Source organism: Canis lupus, chromosome 28 (genome assembly GCF_003254725.2).
Source record: "Canis lupus dingo isolate Sandy chromosome 28, ASM325472v2, whole genome shotgun sequence".
Taxonomy (NCBI): Eukaryota; Metazoa; Chordata; class Mammalia; order Carnivora; family Canidae; genus Canis; species Canis lupus.
In genome coordinates this window covers 38,559,504-38,586,476 of record NC_064270.1, presented here as the reverse complement: position 1 = coordinate 38,586,476, position 26,973 = coordinate 38,559,504, and the positions used below count along the sequence as shown (strand labels likewise).

Below are 26,973 nucleotides of genomic sequence, written 5' to 3'. Positions count from 1 at the left end.
GATGCCACTCTTCTCAGAGTTTTGGTTTGGGGAAGTTTTTTCATATATTATTTCTGACATGCAGTGAATTCATTGTTGTCTTAGACGATATTAGCGCCTTAAGAGATCCGCAGGCTTAGTTTCCAGCACGGTAAATGCAGACAGAGAGAACCCTCCGGACCCACAGCAATTCGGGGTCCTCGGTCATCTCGAGGAGGACGGAGGGGTCCAGGTGAACAGAGGGCCTGAAGGGTTAAGCCGGTCCCTTTCCAAGCCTGGCCAGGCCGAGCAGGGCACGGTGCTCATGAATAGAAATGCTCCCGCACGCTCGCCTGGCCCTGGGTGCACCCGGACACAATCACAGAGCTCATCTCGCAGACGGATTGGACTATTAGCCCTCGGAAATGAACCTCCTGCCTCCCCCAGGCGCGGGGAGGCTCCCGCAGGTGAGGGGGGGTGGGGCAGCCTCACCGCTGCACCTGGGCCTATGTTGTAGTCACCTTCCCGATGATTAGAGTGCCCGACACTTATTTAACAAAAGAATTATGCCTAAGACTGTAAGCTCAAACTTAGGGAAGCCTACAGAGAAATGATTAAACTGTGAATGTCCTGGTATGAATGTGAATAATTATATATTAACACCCTTTACCATTCAAATAATTGTCATTCAGCTCAAAGCTGAGTACCTGGCTCTGAGCAGGTGTTAATGGTTTCTGAACAATATGAGAAGCGGAGAGAAACACCCTGCGTGACAAGGCCGAGGGGGGCGGGGAGAGTGTGCGTGTTCCGGGCTGCGCACCTGCGTGTACTCACAGCACCGGGGGCCCCTGTGAGATGGCCGGGTGGGAACCCGGTCCCAGGCTCCAGTGCAGGCTTCCTACGCAGCCCCCCCCGCCCCCCGCAACCTTCACCCACACGGTTCTGCTTTGGGGCACGTGCTTTCTCCCCCTGCAAATTCTCCCAGCTTCTGCGGCCAGGATGCCGCCGACCCCCCAATCCCCTCAGGAAGAACGGAGCACGACTCACACCTGCACTCACACCCGCACTTGCACACAGCAGCCGTGGTCTCTCCCAGGCACAATCTTGTGAGACAAACAGAGGTGGAAAATCGGATTTAAAATGACACAACGGGGGATCCCTGGGTGGCTCAGTGGTTTAGCGCCTGCCTTTGGCCCAGGGCATGATCCTGGAGTCCCGGGATGGAGTCCCGCGTCGGGCTCCCGGCATGGAGCCTGCTTCTCCCTCCTCCTGTGTCTCTGCCCCTCTCTCTGGCTCTATCATAAATAAATCAATTTTTTTAAAAAATAAAATGACACAACGTTATCAGTGTATGCAAGACCACGTCTTCCAACGTTGGTGTCTCCTCGTCCGCCCAGGTCGGCACTGACCCCAACTCTCCCCTTCCCTTTGGTGGCGTCACCCACATGGCAGAGAAGGGACCAGCTGCGAGTGTTTTGGACTCACACCATTTCGCACCAAATACACCAAGGGTTGTTAAATACACAATGACGTGAGCACGTACCCCACCCTGCTCCCAGCCCAGTTCAGAAAGTTCTGTGCGTCCCGTCAGAAACTTCTAGAAGCCTCTTACTGGCCCTTCCAAGCGGGAGTAGGGGTGAGGGAGCCCCGCCAGCTTCGCCGGCAGACCCACCCGCTGCTCCCGGCACGTCTACACATCCTCCTGGGCCAGGGCAGCGTCCCACAGTCCCAGGCCCGACACGCAAGCTCCGTTTCTGGGAACACGAACAAATCTACGGGGGTGGGTGGGTCTGAGCGGTCCCCACCCATGCGGCTTCTCGAGCTGGTGTGAAACAGCCCTGAGGTCTGTTAAATAATTTTAGCTAACTTTTTGAAGACCAACCCAACAGAAAGGCACTAAGCCCTTAATTTCTTAATGAATTATTCCTTACCGTAGGACAGGGATTATGCCATGGAGAAGGCATATCATTGCTGACAGAGCTGTCAGGAGGACAGGCAAAAGGAAAACTGGCAAGCTTTAATTTCTCTGCAGAGAAACGAGGGGCTCTTTGGGGATTAATCTCAGTATCAACATTGAGCCTTTGCCGCAGGGCAGCTGAAGAATTCAAAAGAAGTTGTGACTGAATTTTGAGTGATGGAATCCAGCTCCAATTGTGCAGCCGACTTGGGCCTCTCACCTATTCAAATGAGGACGAGGCCGTGCAGGTGTGGGTGAAGGGGGTCCCTGTAGGACAGGTAACACGTGTGCCCTCGGCAGGGGTGACCGGGACGGGGGAAGGCCAGGCCAGGGCAGGGCACCGCACGGAACCCATGCTGAGAACGTTCTCCTGAGCAGGGAGGGAAGCGGCGGGCCGGGGACGCCACCACCTGCTGCCGGCCCGGGGTGGGGGTGGGGGTGAGGGTGCAGGGATGGGCTGCTGTGGGCACCTCCGGCTTCTTCAGCTTTTCACACTTGACGTTAGGTCTGTCACCTTATCTCATGACCAACGGAGGAGCTCAGCGGTTCACCTCCTGCTCCGGGCACAGGGGGGATCCCTACCTGCGGGCAGTCCCCGGGCCTCTCTGCAGAGTCCAGAGCCGCGGGGACGGAGACGGTGGGCTCGGTGGCTGCTGATGGGAAGGACCTGCCCTGGGGGGCGGGGTGGTGGTCAGAGAACTTCTCTCCTTGGCTGAAGGCTGGTCTATGGCGTCACAAGGGTAGTGAGGCTGCTGTCACCGCTCAGTGCTATCTCTGGGGCAAAGGGGCCTGTGCGCAGGGCACCAGGGACACGCCTGCCCCGGGGCACTTCTAACTTCAGAAGGACACCTCCACCCATGTAAAAAAAAGCACACTCCAAGCTCACGTGGGATGACTGCCCGTGTGTGCTGCTCCGGATGTTCCCTTCTGCCCTGGCACATTGCACAGCACCGCCCCTGCCGCCCCCTGCCTCCTGGGGCTCTGCACAGGCCTGTCCACTCGGGCCCCTTGCTGGGAAGCCACCTGATAGGGTCCTTTTCCAGCACCCCCCATCCACTGCTACATGGTGGAGAGCCGGCGCCGGCCACTGGTGGGGGGGCCCTCTCCCGAGGACAGCTTCGGTGTCCTCAGGGACGAGGAGGTGCTGGGCACCTATGATCCCGCCCCGGAGGTCACGCCATCCCTGCCACGTGCTCCAGGGCTCCTTCGGTGCCAGCCCGGGTTCAGCCTGGAGGAGCGCGAACACCAGGGTGCGGATCTGGGGGGCCACCGCACACACATCCCTTCCTGAGGGCATCACGGTGTTCCAGAACTCACGGTGGGGCTGGGAGGGCGCCCAACTCGACTTTGCTGTGGCTTCGCTGACTGTAGGAATGCGGTGGCCCGTGACAGCCACCTCAAGTCTGCTCCCACAGTTTTTGCCCCTCTCCCAAATTCTCAAAACCAGCATCGAGGATCCCAGGGCTGGGATGGTGGGCTTTAAACAGATGAAACCTGTGGTCACAGAAAAACTTCCTCACAGGTTTCTCAGCCGTCCCACACCCCATTCTGACCAAGCAATTTAATTCGGATTCCTTTCCTTTCAGCCAAAACTCCGTCACCCTATCATGGGGCAGGGTAGGGGTGTGGTGAAGAGATCTGTACTTTTGACGGCAAGACACAAAACGGAACATGTTCAATTTTGAATTTATGGTGTCAGGTGTACATCAATCACTTAAAACTCTCCAAAATCTCAGACCTATGTCATCAGAGGTGCGCGTTCCTCTAGAAGATGCCATGGAAAATACCCACACACCGCTTTCACATGCAGTCTGAATGGGCTGCTGCCTTTTGGCTTTCAGTGTTGGGACAATCAGCCAAAGAACCAAACGTGAACTAGTGTCGACAGAAGACACCTCAAAGTAGGCTGCAGGGTGGCATCGGAGTCTGCTGGTCACCCCCCTGCATCTACAGGGCACTCAACATGGAAAGTAGGGTGGCTGCAAAGCCAGCTCCCACTCTCTGGTGCAGACTGGTGGCCGGATCCACCTGCACACGTGCGTGTGCTCACCGCATGGCCACAGAGACACCGTGGTGAACGGACCCTCTTGGGGCATGAGTAAGGGCTCACGTCGGGAGGGATGAGGGCCTGCGTTCAAGTCTCCTCTGCATCACTGCCTAGCTGTTTGGGCTACTTTGCTCCCTCAAATTCTGCGTCTTCAACCTGAAAATGAGGATCCTGGCGTCGAGGGTTAAGTGAAAGTAAAATCTGCACAAAGACCAGAGTCCCTGCTGCATGGAAAGTGCTCAGTGAGTGTAAGCTGCTGACAGACACACAGCCATGATCAGAGGCATGAGGCTGAGCAAGACCCCTACCCCCACCCCCCCAGACCTTGGAATTGGTGCAGGTCTGCGAGGCAAAATCACCGCTCTTCAGAGACGGTGCGTGTGCAGAGGTCCAGCTGAACGTGAGCTGTGGTAATGGTGGGGACAGGAGGCACATCTCAGCTGGGTGCACGACTGCCAAGGACACACGGAAAGCCATGGTGAGGACGGGGTGGCCACAGAATCGAAACCCTGGGGCCCTTGACTGTGGCCGAGCTATACTGGCTCACTGGCCTACAGAATCCCCACTCTGCTGCTTCAGAATAAAGAATTACAGGGGTGAGTAAATTATGCTCTTCCCCTTGAGCTTCTGTGGATGTGTAATTACCCCCATGCGTGCCATCCAGCCGCAGTGTCCATGTACACCAACTTGTGGCCCAGCCCACTGGTGTGCCCGCAGCCCTGCAAACAGAATGCACTCCGTGGTCCCTGGGCTCTTTGTGGAAAGGCCGTCATGGTGCCGGCACGACAGGCCTGTTGTGTGGTTAAACCACAAACACACACTTAGGAAAAGGGAGAGGACGGGCACAATGGTTTGCAGGTCTAAGAATGCTCTTTGACGTGCAGATTAATGAACCTCTATGTTGCACATCAGCAACAGATTGGGGACACATTAATTAAATGAAGTACTCTATAATTAGATCACTCATCTATCGTCGTTCAACTACACAAAAGTCCTGGCCTGCCCAGGACACTGCCGTCTGCCTGCGGACATGGCCAAGCCAAGGGGCCGGTCACGCCCTGGGCCCACACAGACACGGATTCTGTGCCATCTTCCAAGCACCCAAGCTGGCTGGACAAGACTGTCCTCACCGCAGAACGGAAGGGTGATTCACTGACAAAGCCCATGTGTGGCTTCCCCTCCATCACCAGGCCCATGAGATCAGGATGACCAGCCCATCCTACGCGGTGGTGGAGGGGCCCATGAGACATGCTGATGACCCACAGACATCCACTCCCCTACCCAAGGGCATCCTGGTTCCTTCCTTCAATTATAAATAAAGCTGCTATAAACATCTGTGTGCAGGACAGGAGTTTTTAACTCATGTAGGTACATACTAAAGAGCATGACTGCTGGACAATATGGCCAAGAGTATATTTAGTTTTGTAAGAAACATCCAAACTTCCCAAGTGGCCGCACCATTCTGCGTTCCAACCAGCGATGAAAGAGTTCTTGTTGCTCCATATGCTCGTCTGCATTTGCTGTCGTCAGTGTTCTGGATGTTAGCCAGAGGTACATCGTTATTTTAATTTGCACTTCCCCAATAACGTAGGGTGGTATCTGATTGCTTGTTATCTGTGTATCTTCATTGGTCAGGCATCTGTGCATGTCTCTGGCTGATTGTTAAACTGGCTTGTTCGTTTTCTTGAGGAGTTTTAAGGGTTCTTTGTATATCTTAGGTAATAGTCACGTACACATGTCTTTGGAAAATACTTTCTCCCAATCTGTGGCTTGTCTCATTCTCTAGACACCGTCTTTCATAGAGCACTAGCTTTTAATTTTAAGGGAGTCCAACTTATCAATTATTTCCTCCATGGATCGTGCCTTTGGCATTTCATTTAAAAGGTCATCACTATCTCTAAGGTTACCTATGTTTTCTCCTGCCTCTAGGAGTTTTATGGTTTATGTTTTACATTTAGGTCTATGATACATTTTGAGTTAAATTTTTTTTTGTGAAGGGTGGAACATCTTTCTATATTCATTTCTTTGCATGCAGATGCGCTGTTATTCCAGCACTATCTGTTAAAAAGATTACCCCCCCCCCTACTGGATTGCCTCTGTGTCTTTGTTGAAAATCAGTTGGCTCTATTTATGAGACTATTTCTGGATTCTTTTGTACTACTGATCTGCTTATTATTTCACCAGCACCACACCGTCTTGATTACTGTAGCTTTTTAGTAAGTTCTGAGGTAGAGTTGTGTCAGTCATCCAATCTTGTTTTCCTTCAGTATTGTGTTACTGGTTCTTCTGGGTCTCTGTATAAGTTTCAGAATAAGTTAATACACATAAAATATAGTGGAATTTTGATTACAATTGTGTTGAATCTCTAGACCAAGTTGGGAAGAACTGACATTTTGATGATGTAAAATCTTCCTATCCATGAACATGGGATTCCTGTCTATCCATTTAGTTCTTCTTTGATCTCTTCTATAACCTTCAGTTTTCCTCCTAAGATCTAGTACATACTCGGTTACCTTTATCCCTCAATATTTCATTTTTTGGGGGGTGCTAACACAAATAGTAATGGGTCTTTAATTTCATGATGAGCACACTTTCATGTATTTATGGATCAATTCACACATATTCCTTTGTGAAGAGGATACGTCTTTTCACCATTTAGTGGACTATCCTTTCATTATGGAGTCATAGGAATCTTCATATGTCCTATGTATAGATCCTTTGTCAGGTACATGTGTTGCAGATATTTTCTCTTACTCTGTGGCTGTCTTCTTCATTTTCTTAATGATGTCTTCTACTTTTGATAAAGTTTATTTTACTTGTATGTTCATAGCCTTATCTTTATGTGGTACATGAAATATTTGTCTATTAAAATCATGAAGATATCCTCCATGGCTTCTTCTAAAAGCATTAGAGTCCAAGCTTTACACATTTAGGTACAGATATATACCAAATTAATTCTTACATACGGTGTGAATAAGGGGTCAAAGTGAATTTTTCTTCTTTTGCAGATGGTATCAAGTTGTTCAGGCACTATTTTTTTTTTTTTTTTTTGGTTCAGGCACTATTTGTTGAAGACTTTACTTTTCTCAAAGATAATAAAAGAGATCTATACTTTCATAATAATTCTCTTCTTCTGCTCTAAGTTTTGATCTTTATGCCAGTACCATAGTGTCTTGATTACATAAGATTAGTAAGTCTTGAAATCAGGTAATGCTAGTCCTATAACTTTTGTTTTCAAGTCTGCTTTAGATATTCTAGGCCTTTTGTATTTCGACATAACTTTAGAATAAGCTGGGAATTTCAAAGCCTGAGTGAAGTTAACATAAGAAGTAGTTCATGAAGAACTAACATTTTGGCGATATTGTCTTTTCCTATGATCAAGGGATGTGTATTTAGGTCCCCTGTAATTTCTCTTAGCCATGTTTTATATTGTTCAGTGGACAAGTCTTACATAGTTTTCATTCAAGTTAATTTTTGACACTGTTTAATTTCTCTGTATAAAATTTTATATATTAAAATTGTATCTTCAACCTCATTAGGTTCACTTGTTAGTTTTAATGGTTATTTTCAAGATTCTATACCATATTCTATGTAAACAACTATGTAATCTGAAAATGAAGACAATTGTACCTATTCCTTTTTGATACATATGCTTTCATTTTTCTTACCTTTTAGTGCAGAACTCTGTCTTTATCTTTTATCACCTGTGCATGTAGAAAATATACAGTGTGTGGGGGGTCTGGCTTCACCCCCATCTAGTCTGTTAACCTATGCCTTTTATTTGAATCTTAAGACCATTTACACTGAATGTAATTATAAATATGGTTGGGTTTAAATCCATCAGTGTGCCATTTGTCCTATCTGTTCTCTGCTCTTCTTTCTCTTTTCCTTTCTTTTTTTTTTAAATCAACAGTCTTCATTTTCTATTAGCATATGAACTATCTATTGGCTTATATTGGTTTTCTTAGTGGCATTCTAGGATTTATAATATTCATCTTTGATTTATCAAAGACTGCCCTCAAATAATACTAGAGTTGGTCATAATAACACGAAGAACCTTACAGCACTATACTGTCATTTTCCTAGTCTTACCTGTTGTGTTATTTTACTTCTACATATATTATAACTCTGAAACTTCATTATTGATTTTACCGTGAAGTTAATCATCTTTTAAAGAAAATGGAGAAAAAAAGTTTTCATACTTTTCCATATAGTTTCCATTTCTAGTGATGTTGATTCTGTTAGGAATTGTTCATCTTCATTTCCCATTAGTTCCTGCCTGGCCATGGCTTCCCCATGCACATAGGTCTTACTATGTGCTACAAACTCAAGGGGAATGCAGAGTTCTGGGATTCTTTCTCTACATGGCACCCTCTTCCCCAGTACTCTGCCTACAATTGCAGCCACCAATAACACCAAAACACTGTACTAGAATGTTTGCAACATCATTAGTTTAAAGGCAAAAAAATGATGAGAACCCACATTTCTACAGACGCAGGGTAGGAAACAAATTATGGCACAGTCAGAAGATGGGATACTATATGGTAGTTATTAGTGAAAATCTCTACGGGATTCAAAAATAGAGGAATCTCACAAAAATGTTGATTGAACAAAGCAAGTCACAGGGAGATATCAGTATTATTCCATTCATATATAATGCGAAGCATGGAGCAGCAGGGAGGGATGGCACATACAGCCAGGGAGGATGCACAGGGTACTCGGCAGTGCTGGTGGCGCTCCATTTTTCAACCTGGGTGGGCCATCGTGAACTTTCCCTTTATTATTTATACCTCAAAAATTCTCTATGAATTTTCTTTTATCTGAAGCATTTCATAAAAAATCATGAAAATATCAACTTGTCCTCAATGTGCTAAAAAATGAAGGAGGCTCTTGAAAGTGCTCCTCTCGTCTGATAAAAAGTGATTCAAAAGGTATTTATTTACATGGTTTTCTCGTTCTTGATGTTTAGATTTTGCAACAGGAGAGGGAAGAGGAAGAAACATCTAAGTCTCCGAGCTCCCCACACACTGTGTCTCCTCTTTCTGTGCTCGTATTTTCCAAAGGAGCCCTTAGGTCCCAACCCCCAGCCCCAGCCTCTTCACCCCATCAGCCTGGTTTACATTCCTCCAAAGCACTCAACTCACTCCCTGACAGTCTAAACGCCCCATAAGGCCCAGAATTTTGTTTGGTTCTTTGCTAAATTATCAGAGCCTAGAAAAGGGATTTGCATACAGCTTGACGGATATCTGCTGAACTGGTGAGCTGAACTGCAGTCTCCATGGCCAGGCCTGAGGCTCTGTCAGTGGGTGGCTTCTGCTCCCCACCCAGACTCCTAGGAGGCCTGGAGTCCCCCGCCCTCACCACTCAGGATCATTTTCTTTTCCTCCCAATTGATCTCTACTTTGAAGAGGATGACATTTTTTTTTTTTTTTTTAAGTCCAGGGAAAGAATTCAATAAATGTATTGCACTGGATTTCTAGGACCTCTGACCCTAATGTATAAAATGGAATAACTAATCAAGGGTCATTTAACAAATATGTCCAAGGCACTGGGGAAATGGGAATCCTGACACTCCTCTACACTTCCTCCCACCTGCTTTTTGGAAAAAAGGGCCAGAACATACTTGGTTCAGGGAGGGGAGGGCCGCACAGCTGTTGCCTCCCAGGGGTTCTCTACAAAGCTGGAAATTTCCTGGAATCCACCCAAGTGTCCCAAGGTCAGCCTAGGAAGTCTAAGTCATTTTTATGGTAGATCCATAGGCCAGGGCTCCCCAGATTGCACCGTGGGGAACATCAGCATCCCACAGGTGCTAACAGAGAGAGGGGTTGTGGGAGAAGGTTCTGCATTTGGGGAAGTTCAGGAAATTCATAAACTACAGACCTTCTGACCATTGATAGTATATGTGCCATATTTAAGGGTCTGAGGAGTCTTGCCATAAAGAAACCTGCTCAGCTTTGTTTACAATTTCCCAAGCTTGTAGGTCATGCAATCTTTCCTGGTGAGACATCTTAACATCCAGTAGAACTGAGGTTTTATCAACTGACCTAGATTAGGTCCCTCTAGAGTTGAATGTAGGTCTGCTCCTGTCTTCCCAAAGCCCATCTGTGCTCGGCTGTCCCAGAGCCCTGGAGATTCTCTGCTCATGGCAGCGGCAAACACAGGGAGGAGGGAATGGCTGGGTGGGGGCCATGGTTTCCCATGGCAGGGGTGGAAGGGCAGGGTGGGCAATGACACCCTTGGCTGAGTGCTGCAGGTGTCTGGCAGGAGGGGTAGAAATGGCCTCGTCTGTCAGACAGACAAGCTGCAGAAAGTTCTCAAAGAATCATCCCGCGAGCTCTAAGAGCAAACACAGCTTAACTCTGACACAAACTCGAGTTTGAAGTTTTGCTTCTAGGATCCAAGGTCAAAATTGCTGAACTTAGAAACTCAGGAGTCTTACCAAAGACTTACCAAAGCACTCCAGGCACCCTGCGGCAGGCTCAGGAGCGGTGCCCGTGAAGCACCCAGGGCCAGGATGGCAGAGGCTTGGTACTGCTGCATCTCAAGGCCATGAGAAAGGCTCACAGGAGGGCTCTGGCCTCGGGCTGCAGGTAGCTTGAGGGCGGACACTGCAACAGCCCCCCGGGGGCAGGCTGGAACCTCAGCTCAGGATCCAGAGGCTGTTTAGACCTTTGTTCTGGGTCCTGGTCTTGGGAAGTATTCCCTGTGATTTTCCCTGTAAGGGCCCACCTTTCTGGAGCTCCTCCACCTTGTACCACAGCAAGTGGAAACCAATGCTATTTTTTTTATAAATATTTTATTTATTTATTAATGAAAAGCAGAGAGAGAGAGAGAGAGAGAGAGAGAGAGAGGCAGAGACACAGGCAGAGGGAGAAGCAGGCTCCATGCAGGCAGCCCGATTCAGGACTCGATCCTGGGTCTCCAGGATCAGGCCCTGGGCTGAAGGCGGCACTAAGCCACTTAGCCACCCAGGCTGCCCAGAAACCAATTCTATTGACAAGCATGGCTGCACCACATATAGAGAAAAAAGGCAGACCTAGTAAGGTATTCACCAGAAGCTGGCCAGCATACAGGAGAGCAGCTTCCCCACAGGTGTTTCTGCAAAACAGATCAGACAGAGGGGAGCCCAAGGGCAAAGCCAGGGCTACCAGGGGCTCAGGCTTGGAGGGAGGTGAGTGGCTCCCTATCGCACAGAGCCAGGGGATCCAGGACCACAGGCCCTAACACACAAAGCAAGTGTGATGAGACTCCTATTTCAGGCAGCATCTCGGCTCACTTTTAGGCTCCTTGCTTTCCTTCGGAGGCCTCACTCACTACCAAGGAATAAAACATCCAATATAATTTACAGGATAATTTTTCTAGCTTCTCCTGTACGACTGAAGTCTTAAGAAAACAGTTATACCAGGAATTTACTAAGGAACAAGAGACACATCTTTCTGCACACGTCCTGTCATTGAGACCTGGCTGGCCCACTGCCCTACAGCCCCTCTTTCTGCACAGCAAGAAGCCATGCTTCCAAGGATGGCCCCAAACCATGGCAGCAGAATCAAAGGGTGGACCCCGACAACGAAGTGTGTTCACCGCAGTGGAAATGGTTGCAGCTAACACTTCGTAAAGACCTCCAGCAGCAGCTGGGCAACTGGACCCATCGCCTATAGCACCACGCAGACAGCAGACATTCCTGGTGTTACAGAACTGCCCACATGCATCTCAGCAGAGGACGTCGTCCCACATAAAAGGACCATCTAAGAAATAAGAAAGCAAAACACTATCTTCGGGCTGCTGTGAACAAGTGAACAAAGAACCAGGTGTTGCCAGAGAAGATTCAGGAAGAGCGACACGGTGGGGGTGGTTTCCATCAGAGCCGAGACAGGTGGAAGGACCCCATTTCCCCCTGCCCCGCAGCTCTGTGGGGAGCTCTCTCCAGATACGCTGACCCTCTACCATGGCTCCGTGGGGCCACCCCTGGGGACTCAGGCCACACATGCTGTACCTACTTGGAACGGCCATCACAAGGACAACAGGGCCGTGGAAAGCTCTGTTGGACACCAAGAAGAGCGCTCAGAACAAGGGCCTAAGCGTTCACTTGGTTCAGAACAGCAGGGCAGAGTGACAGAGTCTGGGGTCTCGGCCGCTGACCACCAGGACGCCGGCATCCTGGAGAGCACGGGCCATCTGCTACCAAGGCAGCAGGTGCTCTGCGGCTGAGCCCTTGGTGGTCCTGTTCCAGCCTCAGGACGGCTTTACGTGTCATGGCTACGGACCCGCACCCCACGGATGGGGAATCAGGAGCTCAGAAATGTCCCTGGTGGGACCGTGTCCTTCAGAACCCAACAATGAAGTCCCAACAGCTGGGGGCCCCAGAGAAAGTGACTGTTTTGGGCAAAGGGCCTTTAATAAAGAGGTGGTTACGAGGAGGCCATCAGGGCCCTGAGCTACCTGACTGCTGTCCTTGTAACAGGAGCAAAGGAGGACGCACAGAGGGACCCCGGAGGCGTCTGTCCCGAGAAGGGCAGCCACAGGCAGCTCAGGGCCAGCCCGTCCGTGGGTGCGTCATCTCCCACAGGCCGCCCAGGGACAGACCCGGCTCCTGCACCCCCACCAGCAGCCCAGGCTCCCACCGGCCGAGCTGGGTCGCTGGCAGCTGCCGCGTGGTGCATAGACGGGCATCCTGACACCTGCTAGGTGGACCCGCTGAGCCAGGAGAGGCCGAAGGAAGCACCCGGGAGTCTGGCTGCATCCTTTGCATCCTCACTGACCTGGGCTGGGTCAAGGTCGGCAGGTGGGACGGGAATGTCCCTCAGGTCAGCTCCCTGGGCCCCGTAGACGGAGGGCCACGGCGGCACGGGTCTCGTCCGGCTCAGCAGGCAGGGCCCTGGGTCATCGGGCTCCCCCAGTGTGGGGTGGCGCCCCCCCCAACCGTGTCTGGGGAACAGGCGCCCCAAGTGCAGGGGTGAGCGGGGACGTCTGCCCGCAGCTCTGGGCGCGGGGAAACGGTCTTGGCGCGGAAATCAAGACGTTAGGTCAGTGGCCAGAGCAAAGGCAGGCGGCCTGCACCCGGAGCCGTGGCGGGCAAGGCGAGGCCTCCCTCCCGCTCCAGCCCCCGGACCAGGTGGGGTAGGGGCTGCGAGCACCGCCAACCCGCACACCGCGGAGAACGGCTTTTATTAATACAAATTGGGCCATTAATAATATTTAAATGCATTAGCCTTTAACACAAATAAACAAGACCAGCCAATGAAACTTTAAAAACGAATCCTGCATGCTAGCAAAGGAAACACAGGCCGGCGGAGAGGCAGGGGCCCCCAGCCAGGTGTCAACGCCGAGCGACCAGGGGAGCCGTGCGTGGGCCCGAGATGCAGGATGTGAAAAACATCAAAAGGTGTTAATGGTTTCAATATTTATCTGCTGCAGGGAAGCACTCTAAAAAGAAGACAGAAAAAAAAATTCTGCTAATGGCTGTGTCTTTGCCATTAAAATGAAAAGCTTAATGCATCTTATAATCAGAGGACAATTTGCAAATCATTAAGAGAAATGTAAAATTCCATTAAAATACAAATCAAGAGACTCTCCCTGGACTAATAATCTTTTTGATATTATTTTGCATTTCACTATTTCTGTTCCAATACCCAGGCCCCACAAATGATCAGTTCCTGAACATGCTATTTACCACAGCCTACTTCTTTAACGAGACCGAGAGAAGGATAATCTGCTATTCAGAGCAGGTACTAATGAAGAATTCCATATATTCTGAAATTTAATTAAAACCCCAAAGATTTCAAATTAGATGCAATTTGAAATGCCTGGGGCAGAAATACATGCACTTGCGTGGCGAGGGTACCACACTGAAAGTTGATACCGTAATTGGTCTTGATGTATTTTTGTGTTGCTGGGCTGAAGCACAGAACTCATAACCATATAAAAATTCTCTGTAGATTACCTGCTCATTGAAAATGCCATCACTCAGGTAGTTCTCCACTAAATTACCATGCCACTAAAATGCACAAAGTGATTCGCGGAGTAGAGTGGCACAGCTGGCCGACGCTGCCAATGAGTTATGCATGCGTCAACGCGGCCTTTTTTCTTAGTAAAATATGCTCAGTTGAATATTAAAACATAATTGGCATTCAACCTAAGCAGCTTAAACCATTCCGTTATCTTCCTTTAAACTGATTTGGCTCCTCCACAGTTATTTTCAAGGATGCGATTCACAAACTAATGATGCCATCATACTCAGCTACATTTGCGCTGTTTTACATTGGTCATAAATAGGCGCCGTTCCTACGGCCTGCTAGGGATGGCCTTTAGTATCAGCTGCTCTTGAACATCAAAGGCTCAATTCTTGAGGAAAAAAAGGGGAGGGGGATATGCCATTTATGTTGGTTCTTGCATATTTGATTCTAAAAAGAGGAAGAGATGCGAATTTTCTATGAAGAGTATGTCTTGGCCGAGCAACGAGCCCTGTGTCTCCTGAGCGCAGTCTCTGGGTCTTCCCCAGACCCTCCACGGGAAGGCCACCGCGGGCCAGTGGAGGAAGGAACGGCACACTTAGAAAACCCAGACAACGTGCATACACACACACACACATCCAGGGATGCGTCCTTCACACAGTGTTTTGTGCGACCATCAACAGCAGTACTCAAGAAATGAAAAAGTAGTTGCCATAGTAACGGAGATCCTGTAGCTATTCATGCTGGGGGGTGGGCATAGGCAGGACTCACCAGAGACACTACTTTCCAAAATACGATCAGTAATTACCTTAATATTTGGGGGGCAGGAAAAATCTGATTTTTCGTGACTGATCATTCATAACCGAGTGGTGGATTTTAGGGTAAAGACTTCCCTACTTCACTCCTCGGTTCTTCAGAAGCTACGACGAGAGGCCCCAGTGCACTGAGCCCCAGGGGTCTGCTCGGTCCTGGGGACGGCCACCACACAAGTCACAGAGCCGCACCGACCGCCTCCAGAAGAGATGGGGTTTTTCCACTCAGACATGTAAACACAACCTCTAAAGTAGAACACACGTACCCGTGAATCTTGTGTTCTGAGTCCACTTGAATGTAAGGGATGCAGGTAACAACCCTATGTGATGAGGGAATTTAAGCAGTAATTTTTACACTTTTGTCTGCTGCAGATAATTTTACAGCCGTCCTGCCGTGAATTTTCTAACACTGATGTGTTTAACGTATTAACTTACAGTCCGGTTCTATGCATGTTTTTTTATTAAAATGTAATTCTTTCTATAAACCCAGGTGGTAGAGATAATTCTATTTGTTATTTCCAGGATGATATAAAAATGCATTTAAAAATGCATTAACACTGCCTGTAAAATGTGAATATACATTTTATGACAACAAAAATATTTAAACATTCTCTTTGGGAGCAACACATGTTAATCGAGTGCCTACAGTGGGAATAAAAATTTTGAAAGCACGTTTAGGTGACAAGTCTATTTTTTCACTTCAAAATACAGACCTGATAGAAAATTCCTATTTTTTTTTTTTCAAAGCCCGTTTCAAATGAAAAACTGAAAAAACTGACAATGTGATTTACTTTTCTTGGTAGGTAGAGATCGGACATTGTGTTCCTCTGAGGTGAAGCCTACCCACATCCACCCATCATGCGGACACTACAGGCGATCTTCCCAAATGGGTGAATACAATTAGGGGACTTCTGTGTAAGAGAAGCTTCCACGGGCTTGCTGTCTAATCACTATGCTAGATGTAACACTGATATTTTCATGAGACTATTTCCCTATAAAAGTAGCATTGGTGACAATTTCAATGATAAACATTACCTGCTTGTAATATTACGAGACCCTGTCCTGTCCTACACGAGGTCTGAAAGTAGCTGATGTTCAAAGCACCTTTTAATCTCGGTTACCTTACATTGTGTGACACCTGTGGCCTGGAGTCAAGGCCTTCCTCCTCAAGCTTTTTTTTTTTTTTTGTCTTTGTTATGGAAACCTCAGGGAACAGAGGATCTGACCACCTCCCCAGGTTTGGGATGGAACTTTCACTGAATGAGGCTTCCCAGGAGCCCGTGGTGATCACCGATTTATCAGAGGGCTCTGGGTACATGAACACCAGGCCTGCTCTTGAGGCCCAGCCGACTGTGGGCCCCGGGCAGCCACAGCAGCATCTCAGGAGCTGGTACCAATTGACAGACTAACTTCTCCTCCATGGGAGGGGGCGCCTACAACTATCTCTAGGATAAGTGTCAGGTGACCATGTGCGTTCCGAGCATATATCACCTCTTCCCAGGAGGGATCTATGTCAGGTGTGAGAGAATCAGCGCGGTATGCAGAACCTGAAGCAGTCTCCCCGCCTCTACTAGCTGATTCTGTTGTTCAGAGGTCTCCCCAAGAGTCTAGAGCTTCACGCATCCAACTATTTGTTCCATCCAACTATTTATTTATTTATTTATTTATTTATTTATTTATTTATTTAAATTTTTATTTATTTATGATAGTCACAGAGAGAGAGAGAGAGGCAGAGACACAGGCAGAGGGAGAAGCAGGCTCCATGCACCGGGAGCCCGACGTGGGATTCGATCCCGGGTCTCCAGTCGCGCCCTGGGCCAAAGGCAGGCGCCAAACCGCTGTGCCACCCAGGGATCCCCCATCCAACTATTTAAAAGAAAAACCACACTTGGGGCCAGAAGTATCTGGACACGTCCTGATGGTTCTAGCTGGCTTTGCCAACAGCACTCTACTGTGGGATATCCTGGCAAAGTGGGCACCTGGCAACACTCTTCAGACAGTCAGGAGGGAGTGCTCATCCTGCTGCGACTCTGTAACCTGACAGTACAGGCACCGAAGTGCCATCAATTTTGCTCTCACACCTTCCAAATCAAAAAGATGAATGACATACTGGCTCTACCACTTTCTCACTTGGCTAGAGCTCAAGATGAGGAAGACGTATGGATATACAACTTAAAACGTTTAAAAGCTGTTCATTACAACAGCAAAGAGGCTTCTTACATACGCAATTGTAGGTCTCAAACAAAAATCATTAAGTTGGGAAGGTCAAACTTAGCATAGAGTGAAGTACATTGTAGAAGCTCTCGTAAAGGTGGGATCCGTTTCAATGAATCCCTTTAGAGCAATAATTTTCAAAATAGGGCATATATACATATAACATGTACATGCTTATATGTGATATGCATATACACATGTACACAGATATACATATAAATATATATATTGTCTATCTTAAGATATTTTGATATGTCTTGGGGAGGGGTGAGGAGTATAGAAATTACAGATGAACAGACTGTCCAGAGTGTCTGCACACACGCGTTCCCAGATGGAGGCGTGGGGAGTCAAGAGGAACCTGACAAAGTTGTTTGTTTAAATGAATCATAGCTGAAGCTAAAAGGTCCTCATCCAAGATGTGGTCGCACAGTACAAAGAATAAACAAATACTAAGGAAAACTGCTAGGCAGGAAACTGCATAATAAAATAGGAAATAATGAACTAAGACATAATCTGAACCCCAGGCTCTTTGGCCCGTGAAGTTCACCCGTACGCCAAAATGCAGCTGATCAGTCAAGTTGGAGCTAAGTGTGAAGAACACGGATTGTTTCTAAGCCGGCTTGGCCGGTCCCCCACCTCCCAGATGGAGCCAGAACCCAGGGGGGAGGCGGCTGCGGTGCCAACAGGGCCACCACCACTCAGGGGCTCCGCAGAGCACCCCGCACAGGCTGGGGACCCCCGGCCCTCGGAAACCCTCACTGTGGGACGCAGAATTCTGGTCACCGAGCTCGGTTCTTCGGCTGAGGAGCTAGAAGTGATGCACAGAGTCTAAGGCAGACGGGGGCCGGGCGGCCCGGGGGTGACACGCCCACGAAGGGGGGCTTCTGTCCACCAGGACAGGGACAGGCCTCAGCGCCGGTTCCCACGAGCATGAGGTCTCAGGGCCACACAGAAGGGGCCGTCCGGGGGGCAGCGCTCCCACCAGCAAGGCCTCCTGGAGCCTTGGGGACAGATCATGGGGACGGGCCCGTCCGGCCCCAATGTCGGGAAGCAAGTAGACGTCCCCAATGAGGAAGACGGCTCGCTCACCACCTCGCTCACGTCCGGGGCTCACTGTCCGTCCCGTGCAGCGTGTGTTCGGGGCTCGTGCCTGCCTCTGCCCTGTCCCCTGGTGGCTCCAAACCCCAGGCACACACATGCCGGGCTGGTGTCCGTGTCGCAGTGGGACACCCCCGCTGTCAGACCCCTGGCCCGGGACACCCCGGCGCCCTCCCTGGCCTGCAGATCCGCACCTTCCCCGCGCCCTGGGCCAGCTTGCCGCATCCGCTGCCCCCGAAAAGGTGCTCGGCAGCTAGAGGGTTGAAAGCACATTTTCACCAGCTCTTTCTTTCCCACTTAATTTAAGTGCACTGTTGTTAGCTTGTTCTTTCTAATCAATAAATGGGCATCGAAAGGTTTACAGACTAGGTAATATCATCGCAAGGCCAACAATTTTTATAAGGCCTCATTTAAAATACGGGAGAACCATGAGAGCCACCGACCAGAAGCTGTAAATGCCATCCCCTACTCCAGCTATTATCCTCTCCTTAAATTAGATTTTTTTTTTTTAAGGCCAGGGAAAAATAACAGTATAAACTTGGTGAATGCACAAAGCTGCCTCCTGCTGTGGATATGCAGGGGAGGCTAGGAAAAAACCCTCCGTCTCTGCTGCAGCACGCACTGCAGATGGGCTCAGGCTCTATGCAGGACTTACAGGAGCCAACGTGAAGAACAGCAAAACTGGCCATGGGACACTACGGGAAGAGGGCTGGGGCCTTCTTTCCTGGGAGACAGCCTGCCCGGGGTGGCAGGGCACCCTGTTACTTCCTGGACGTGAGCAGCAGCCGGGAGGGCAGAAGGGCTGTGCTGGGGACTCGGGAACAGAGGGCTTGGGGCTGGCATGATTAGCCCTTGCTTGGCTCTCTGAGATGGATTTTTAATTTTAAAGAGCTGTCTCTGGTGAGGACCCGAGGTAATGATACTACTCACCTCCTCATGGTCCAACCGCCTTCCAGGACTCACAAGGCCTTCACTGGAAGGCGCCCGGCACAGTGGGACTGTCTTCCAGGACACAGTGGGCAATTAATTCACCCTGGAAAGGCCTTTCCCGTAACTCTCTGGCAGGGCTTTCAGCAGAGCCCCTTCAGAAAGAGGGTGTTCAACTGAGATACACAAATACGAGAATCCTTTCTGAGGCTTCCTAAGAGAAGTTACAAAAAAAAAAAAAAAAAAAAAAAAAAAAAAAAAACACTACTGCCAGCAGGTTTAACAAATGCAGATTTTACTACTGTCATGCAACTGGATTTCATAGCTACAAGCTAATAGCTGTGACGAAGGAATTATTAAAGTGTTAAATATTTCATTTAAAAGGGAACATTGCAGTCACTTTGAAAAGAAAACTCAGAACTCATCTGTTGAAAACCATCATCTGTGAGACGACACTGGAAGGAGCAGCTGGGGTCCACCACCATCCACACCCCAGGGCTCACACCGCCCTGCACGGCACGGGGCTCGGTCTGCGGGGGTTGGGGGGACACCTGGGGAGGGAGCCCCCACCCCAGCCTGGCAGGGCACCCGCCTGTTCTTGGTACCTTGACACGCGGGGCAGCTGAGGAGGGGAAGAAAGCTTGCACACACATCCTGAATCTGAAAGCTGGTCTCAGTTTCCCTTGGGTCTCCTTTTCCTGAACTCTGTGAAGTACTGCTTCTGGCAAGGTGCTACTTGTAATTTTTTTTTTTTTTTTTTTTTTGCTACTTGTATTTTTTTACCTGCTTTAGCACAGACTACGAAGGGTACATGAAGATGCATATTGTGCAATGGCGCTACGATAGCTTTATTTTATTTTTTATAGATTTTATTTTTTTTATTCATGAGACACACAGAGAGAGAAGCAGAGGCACAGCCAGAGAGAGAAGCAGGCTCCATGCAGGGAGCCCGACGTGGGGCTCAATCCCAGGACCTCAGGATCATGAAGGCAGGCGCTAAACCGCTGAGCCACCCAGGCATCCCCTACAATACCTTTAATAAGTAAATATAAAGCCAGAAAATATTAACAGGAAAGAACTTTAAATAGTATTTCATTATAAAAGGAACATTAAGGTTTATCTCAAGACCAATGGCTTCATTCAATAACTATTTCTTGAAGAAAAAACTGAATTCTTACTCTAATTCTAAACTAATGTTGACCTTTGCAAGAACTTGAGAGGGGAGCACCTGACTCCCTAAACTGCTTCATTACGCCTCAAGACTGCTGGCTCTCCATCACAGTGGCGACAATAAATGGTCCTGTTGCTACTTCAATAAAGATTAGCAAAAAGCAACCCCCAAAACTCCAAAAAAAACCAAACAAACCCACACACACATTTTTTTTGTTTTGTTTTAGGAGATGCCCTCCACTAAAAACACAAGCTCATAAGAAAATTAAAATACAGCTTATCCAACACGCACTTTTCTCGTCATTTCCTGAGCAGCACGTGAATCTCACTCCCAGTAGCCGCAGCCCCCATCCCACGGAGAGCCCCCCCTGCAGTGGCTCCAAGAGGCGGCCAGACACACCTCCAGACTTCTGGTCAGGAAAGACAGCTTCTCGGCTCCTTGGCACAAAACCCCAGACAATTAACTTGTTACTAATCCAACTTGGGAAGATGTCCAAGATAAGAAGTTGAACTATGTGAAATTTCCAGTATTTGTTAAGTTTTAACCCATAAAAACTGCAATCTCGTATGGCTTACCTCGGCGCACGGGGGTGACCAGCCTTAACAATGAACCAGTGGTGAACAGCATGCTCATCTCATGAAAGATCCTGGAATGGCGAAGCAGCCTTGCCTACGGACAAGAGAGGCCCTTGAAATGCAGGGGGCCTGGCCCCGAGGGGCTCCCCCGCGGTACAGGCCATGCCTGAGGACGGGCAGGTTAAGGGCTGGAGCTCCAGGGTGAGCTCGATCAGGATTATGGTTTTACAACAAGACGAAACAGGCTGACCTGGTCTAAACCGCAGAGGCAGGACCATGCTGAAAACGTGCTACGCAAACGCACGTTAAATGTGTCCAAAAATTAAGATGCACAGAAAATACGATTCGTTTTAAATAAACAAAACCATGTATTCCACATTAAAAAGTACCCATGCCTCCCAATCTGCAAGTTTCTTTTTTTATGTTAGTGCCCAGTTTCTAGAGGTCTCCGAGGTTGCCAAAAGAGTTTTCCTTGTGTGGTGAGGGACCTGCCCTCACTGTGATTTCACTGGTGCTACAAGATACAAAGTAGAAACAGAGCGAGGCCAACCACCACTGGATAGAAACGGGTGTCACCACATCTGGGGGTTAGTGCCAATTAACTCCGTGTTAGCAATTGTATTATAACCAGCCACCACCTCCCTTCTTAAACCGTAAAATCCCCACACCTGGTCCTGGCCTGGGAGTAAGTGATTGAGCTAAATTAGAAAAACCTGGCTTGCACATGCTCAGGCGTGGGAAATCCTGGCCCGCAGCAACCACTAACCGCCAGGAGGCGGGGCTGGCCTTGGGGACCCTGCCCCCAGGAGGGTGCTGGAGGCTGTCTCCCCCAAACCGGGCTAGGAGGACCTGGCCCCAGTTGGAAGTGCCTGCCAGCACCGTGGGGGCTCGTCCGCCAGGGACGGCCTTGCAGGTTGGGCTGCATGGCCTTCGTCCTCACCCCAGCAGCGTCTTCTGGCTCGTTCTGGTCACCCGCACTGACCGTGGGGGTCGAACGAGGAGATGGCCTGGTGCAGGCCTGGTGCCAGGGAGGTGGGGTGAGGGTGGCCAGTCCCAACCCTCTTCAAACACTGAGGACTCAGGATTTTATAAGCTCACTTCCCACCTCCCCCTTCCCTGCTTGGGTTTTCTAATTTTTCTGTCTTGAAAATTTTAAAACCTTAAATCTCTGCTCCAAGATTCAACAGACTCAAAGAGGGGAAAAGCCAGCAGGGCAATTCCTGCTCCCAGTGGCACAGCAGTGCTCTCCATGTGGCGACAGCGGATGGAGGAGTTCAGGGCACCAGGATTTCCCAGCCCCTACTTCAGAAATGAAGTCACAAAAAAAAAAAAAAAAAAAAAAAAAAAAAAATGAAGCCACATTCGAGCCTGTGGCCACGCCAGGTCCCCTGCAGCCTCAGGGCAGCCAGTTGGCTCCCACTACTATGGAGTGGCTGTGCCCCCCTCACCCCTCCCCGGACACCGGGCCCACCCAGCACGTGCTCACAGCGATGTGCCAAGGCCCACCGGAGCTCCTACACCCCTCCTGGAGACCGTCTGAACGACGCAGGGGGCTAATAGGGGGCCCTGCTCATTACACTTGTATCGTTTCAGTTCATTATGTGCGAAAATGCTCAAGGTATTATCTGTTCACTTGTTTGACCTTGTTAATCAACTCAGGTGTGAGCTCAGCTTTCCAGGAGCTTCTCTAGTCACTGCCCCTGAAAATTCTACTCTACTTTTAAGTTCCTTTTCGCTAAAAATCATGGCAGCTATTAGAATGCCATTAAACATATTTAGGATGCTCAGTTTTGAAACTCAAGATTGCTTTAAGTTTACTTTAAAGATATACTTATTTTAGGGGGAGGGGCAGAGGGAGAGAGAATCTCAAGCAGATGCCCTGCTGAGCACAGAGCCCAACGTGGGGCTCGATCTCTCCACCCCAAGGTCACGACCTGAGCCCAAACCAAGAGTCTGATGCTCAACCGACTGAGCCACCCAGGATCCCCTAAATTTGCCTTACCTAAAACCTAAAATTTTTTTCCCTTGAGTATACGTGTGCACACATCTACATATTTACGTGTACACACACACGCATCTATATTAAAATGAGTAAAAAAAAAAATCACTACTATGCCAAAGAAACCTCTGCTGTGTGTCTAGAGTAATTTTAGTTGACATAATTAAGGCACAAACAACTTAAAAGGAAGCGTCTGGGAAAATGTTTTTCGGCGACCACAGACCATGTGCCTTTAGCCGGCTACATTAGGCAATGAGTTCTCAATTCGTGCTTTAAGAACACGGTATCCAACTACGGCAAGCTTGAGAAATGAGACTGAGAACTTATCCGCGACAACACAACGCCGCTACCCACTCTGATGTAAATGTCACCAGCCGAGTTTATGGAAGTGGCTAATTGTCCATGTACAAGCCTCATTTTCTGTGCTGTTGGCAAGCAGATAGTTTAAGTTAACAATAAGCTTATTGAAAAATTCCCTGCTATTCAGATGTGTTCCCATTTAAACCTTTCAGCCAACAAGAGTCAAGAGTCGATCTGCATGCATCATTTTTACTGCCTTTGCCAAGAATTATGTGACCATGTGCCAAAACTAACACAAGCATTTGGAATGGGTGGAGATCGTGAACTCTTGTCCTTATAGTGTGGCCACATGCTGTCTCTGTTTAGATGATGTAAAAATACCAAGTCAGTGTAGTCGATAAAATGGGCTGCGATGTAAGTGATAGTTCATCAGTCAAGCTCCCTGAGCAAAACCCTAAGAGGCGGCGGAGTTACTGACCTCGCTGGAAAATGGGATGGTGAATCGCGGGCAAGGGGAGGCCCGGGAGGACCGAGGGCTCACGGAAATAGGCATCCAGCCAGGCCACGCACTGCACCAGTGGCTCCGTCATTTCCTCTGGACAGCCGAGCAGCTCGGGAGGAGCGGGGGCCTCTGCGGGTCTGCAAAAGTGATAACAGGCGCATAATAAACCTCCGGCCCTGCGTCCACACGTGTGAAAAGCAAACAGAAACGTGTAAGTCCATAGCAGTCTCCCCGGGATGTGTGCCCGCTGTGCGGCGCAGCAGTGGGCAGGTGCCTGTGGGAGGGCGTGGGGTGCCTTCCAGCCACGTTTCCACCTTTAGCTTTAAGAAACACAACCAAGAGGTGATTCCAGGAAGGAACAGCCTAGTACACAGGCTCCTGTATTTGGCAGGATGGGACAGAGCCAGGATGACAAGCACAGAAGTGGCCCCAGTGGGCATGTGGCTGCCCCTTCCTAAGACTCATAGGCGCACGTGGGTCTCCATCGCTCATCTGTAAAATCGCCATGTGTTATCAAAAGTACTTAAGAAATATTACCAAAGTAATTCACCTGCATTTTCATCAACCCCCTCCCCAATCCTACTGAATTTCAACACAACAGCACATTCAGGATTTTCCACCGCTCTGAGCTGCGTTCTGGGGGATTTCCTTGGGGTCTGCTTCCAGCCTACAGAGTCTCACGCTGCAGTGTCTAATCCGTGTGCCCGTCGTCCTGCGAGGCTCACATCCGTCACTGTGCTCTGGCTTCCTTTTTTTTTTTTTTTCCGAGTTCCCTTGTTCAATCACTATGGTCACTTTCTTCCTTTTATCTCCTTAAACTTAAACCAACATACCTGAGACTCCGTTCAGTTTGCTCCTTGCCCTCGGGGTCTAATTCCTCTGTCCAAGGGACCCAGTAGCTGCCTCTCACAGAGCTGACTTACTTTTGGCAGGTGCCAGGTCTCTGGGGAGATCCCCACGGAGAGGCTTTACTCTTGCTGCTTCGGAGCCCTACACTTTCACGATGGATCCAGTTTTCATTTCACTTTCCCAGGACCCCACGCCCACCAAAGCACCGGCACCACGTCTGATTTCTTCAGCTGACTTTCCTTCCTTACCCTCCAAGGCCCTGGACAGGCAGCAGGCTTCCTAGTGGCTCCCGGCCTGGAAGGCACAGCCTGTCTCTTTATCCTCGGCTACTGAAGCTTTGGGGGCAGGGGAGGTACAGGCTCATCCTGTGTGCTGAGGATGCGTGCACGGGCGTCAGTCCACAGCCTGCCTTTTTCACCTTGTACGCAGCAGCCTTACGAGGGTCACCACTCACTGGGCCATGTGGCCCAATGCAGGGACGACAGTGAGACTCAAGTCCCTGAGAGCGCAGCCTGGCGCCGTCTGTGTGAGAAGGCCACCGGCACGCACAGGCCGCTGCACGTCTGGAAGCAGGTATGCTTCACGCTAGACCTGCAGAGAACCCCTGACAACCTCTAAGCAGGTCCTGCACACGATCCTATGCTGGAGTCCAAGTCTTTCATGCCTGGCATTCCATGGAAATGAGAGTCTCCACTGATGGCCTTGGATCTTTGCAGAAATAAGCTTCCTTGTTTGGGATGCACAGAAACACCCTTTATGCTGTTTTTCCACAGTAGAACAGACAGTGGATCAGGGAAGGCTCTTTAAGCACTTGCACATGGACAGTGGTAACGAGGGACCAGACAGAAGGAAGAAAGAACTGAGCCCACGGACGCAAACAGGCAGAGAGGGACGACAGATGCATGCCCGAGGTGCTGGCCACGGTCCAGCCATCCTGCCGACCCCTGATGGACAGAGCAGGCCCCGGAGCCACCACTTTCCCGAGATCTCTGTGGGTGGGAACTCCTGTGGACGGGCCTGTGGCCGGCCTGGACCCCAGAGCAATAGAGGGGCACCTCGGAGCCAGCGGAGCAGCTCAAGGGCCTCGCAAAGATGCTCCTGGACGTGGACACGGCACCTCCTTCCTGCCCTGGTCTCTCTCCATCAGGACATCTGGTCGGGGAAAGGGTCAAACTTCCCATGCCCGGCTCAAACATCCTTCGTATTTTTTTCCTAAGATTTTATTTATTCATGAGACACACAGAGAGAGGCAGAGAGAGAGAGGCAGAGACATGGGCAGAGGGAGAAGCAGGCTCCCTGCGGGGAGCCTGAGGGAGAACTCGATCCCAGGACCCGGGATCACACCCTGGGCCAAAGGCAGATGCTCAACTGCTGAGCCACCCAGGCGCCCCTCAAACGTTATTCAACTCGAGCAAGTCCAGTCCCTCTGTCCGCACACTGTTCCTCCCGCACAAATCAACACGCGCGGGATCCCTGGGTGGCGCAGCGGTTTAGCGCCTGCCTTTGGCCCAGGGCGTGATCCTGGAGATCCGGGATCGAATCCCACGTCAGGCTCCCGGTGCATGGAGCCTGCTTCTCCCTCTGCCTATGTCTCTGCCTCTCTCTCTCTCTCACTGTGTGCCTATCATAAATAAATAAAAATTAAAAAAAAAAAAAAAAAAAAAAAAAAACAAATCAACACGCGCTGACAATACTGCAAACAAGGGTGGGGAGCAGCGTCAGGTGCCCGGCCGTCCCCCCCGGGGGTGGAGGGAGAGCAGGGGTGCGCTACGGAGAGCCTGGGGCTGCTGCCAGGAAGCAAGGCCAACGCCCCCTGGGGGGGACAGCGTGGCCGCGAAGGCCTGGGCCACCAGCAGGCGGCAATCTGTGTGACACCTGCCCAAACGGGAGGTGGACCCAGCTGAGGTGCCCATGTCCCCGCTCTCAGCCCATGGGGGCCTTCCCTTTTGAGGAGGCAGGAGAGGGGCAGGGACCGCCTGGGTGCCCATGTTTCCCCCCCGGGACTGTCCAAGGCCAGCCTCTCATGGCCACAGATGGTATCAGAGCTTGTGGGGTGCTCTGAGCCGTCACCCACGTGGCCGATGGGGTCCCTGGGCCAGGGGCACACATCACGGGAGGCCGGGCATCCCGAACCAAGGAGCAAGGGCTTCAGGACCCACCGGCCACCTGCTTCCGTCGGAGGCTCCTGAGTGCCACGGGGGCGTCTGGGCACCGGAGGCCCTACCCAGGCTGGTGGCCGTGTCCTCCACGTGGCTGAGGGACTCGAATGGGAGCTGTGTCCCTACTAGCATTTCCAACTCTTAAAAGGATATTTGAAGAATTTTTATAGTAGTAAAATTCATCTTAAATTGATTTTTTATGCTTGTGCTAAAGATCTCAACCTCTGATTTACTCTGTAGGTCTCCTTTTTAACTCTTTCTCTATTGGCATTAGGTAACTATTCATGGGTGAAATGTAATTAAACAGCTTTGCTTCTGAAGCAAGGATTTATGATACTACATTTAAAATGAATGGCATTAAACACACACATAAAACCAGATTTTTAAAGCCATGACACAAATTTCCATTTCTACAATAAAACGAAATTTATTCTCTGCCCTGCCTCCCCGCAGCC

The 26,973-nt window shown here is 49.7% G+C and overlaps 1 protein-coding gene across 1 annotated transcript in view; it reads right to left on the bottom strand.

The window, feature by feature from the left end:
- The window catches only part of MGMT (O-6-methylguanine-DNA methyltransferase), a 282,268-nt gene that overhangs the window by 24,871 nt on the left and 230,424 nt on the right, over positions 1-26,973 (bottom strand). The window contains exon 3 of the mRNA XM_025467647.3: positions 23,487-23,647. Coding sequence (XP_025323432.1) covers positions 23,487-23,647 — 161 coding nt within the window. The remainder of the gene's footprint in view (positions 1-23,486; positions 23,648-26,973) is intronic.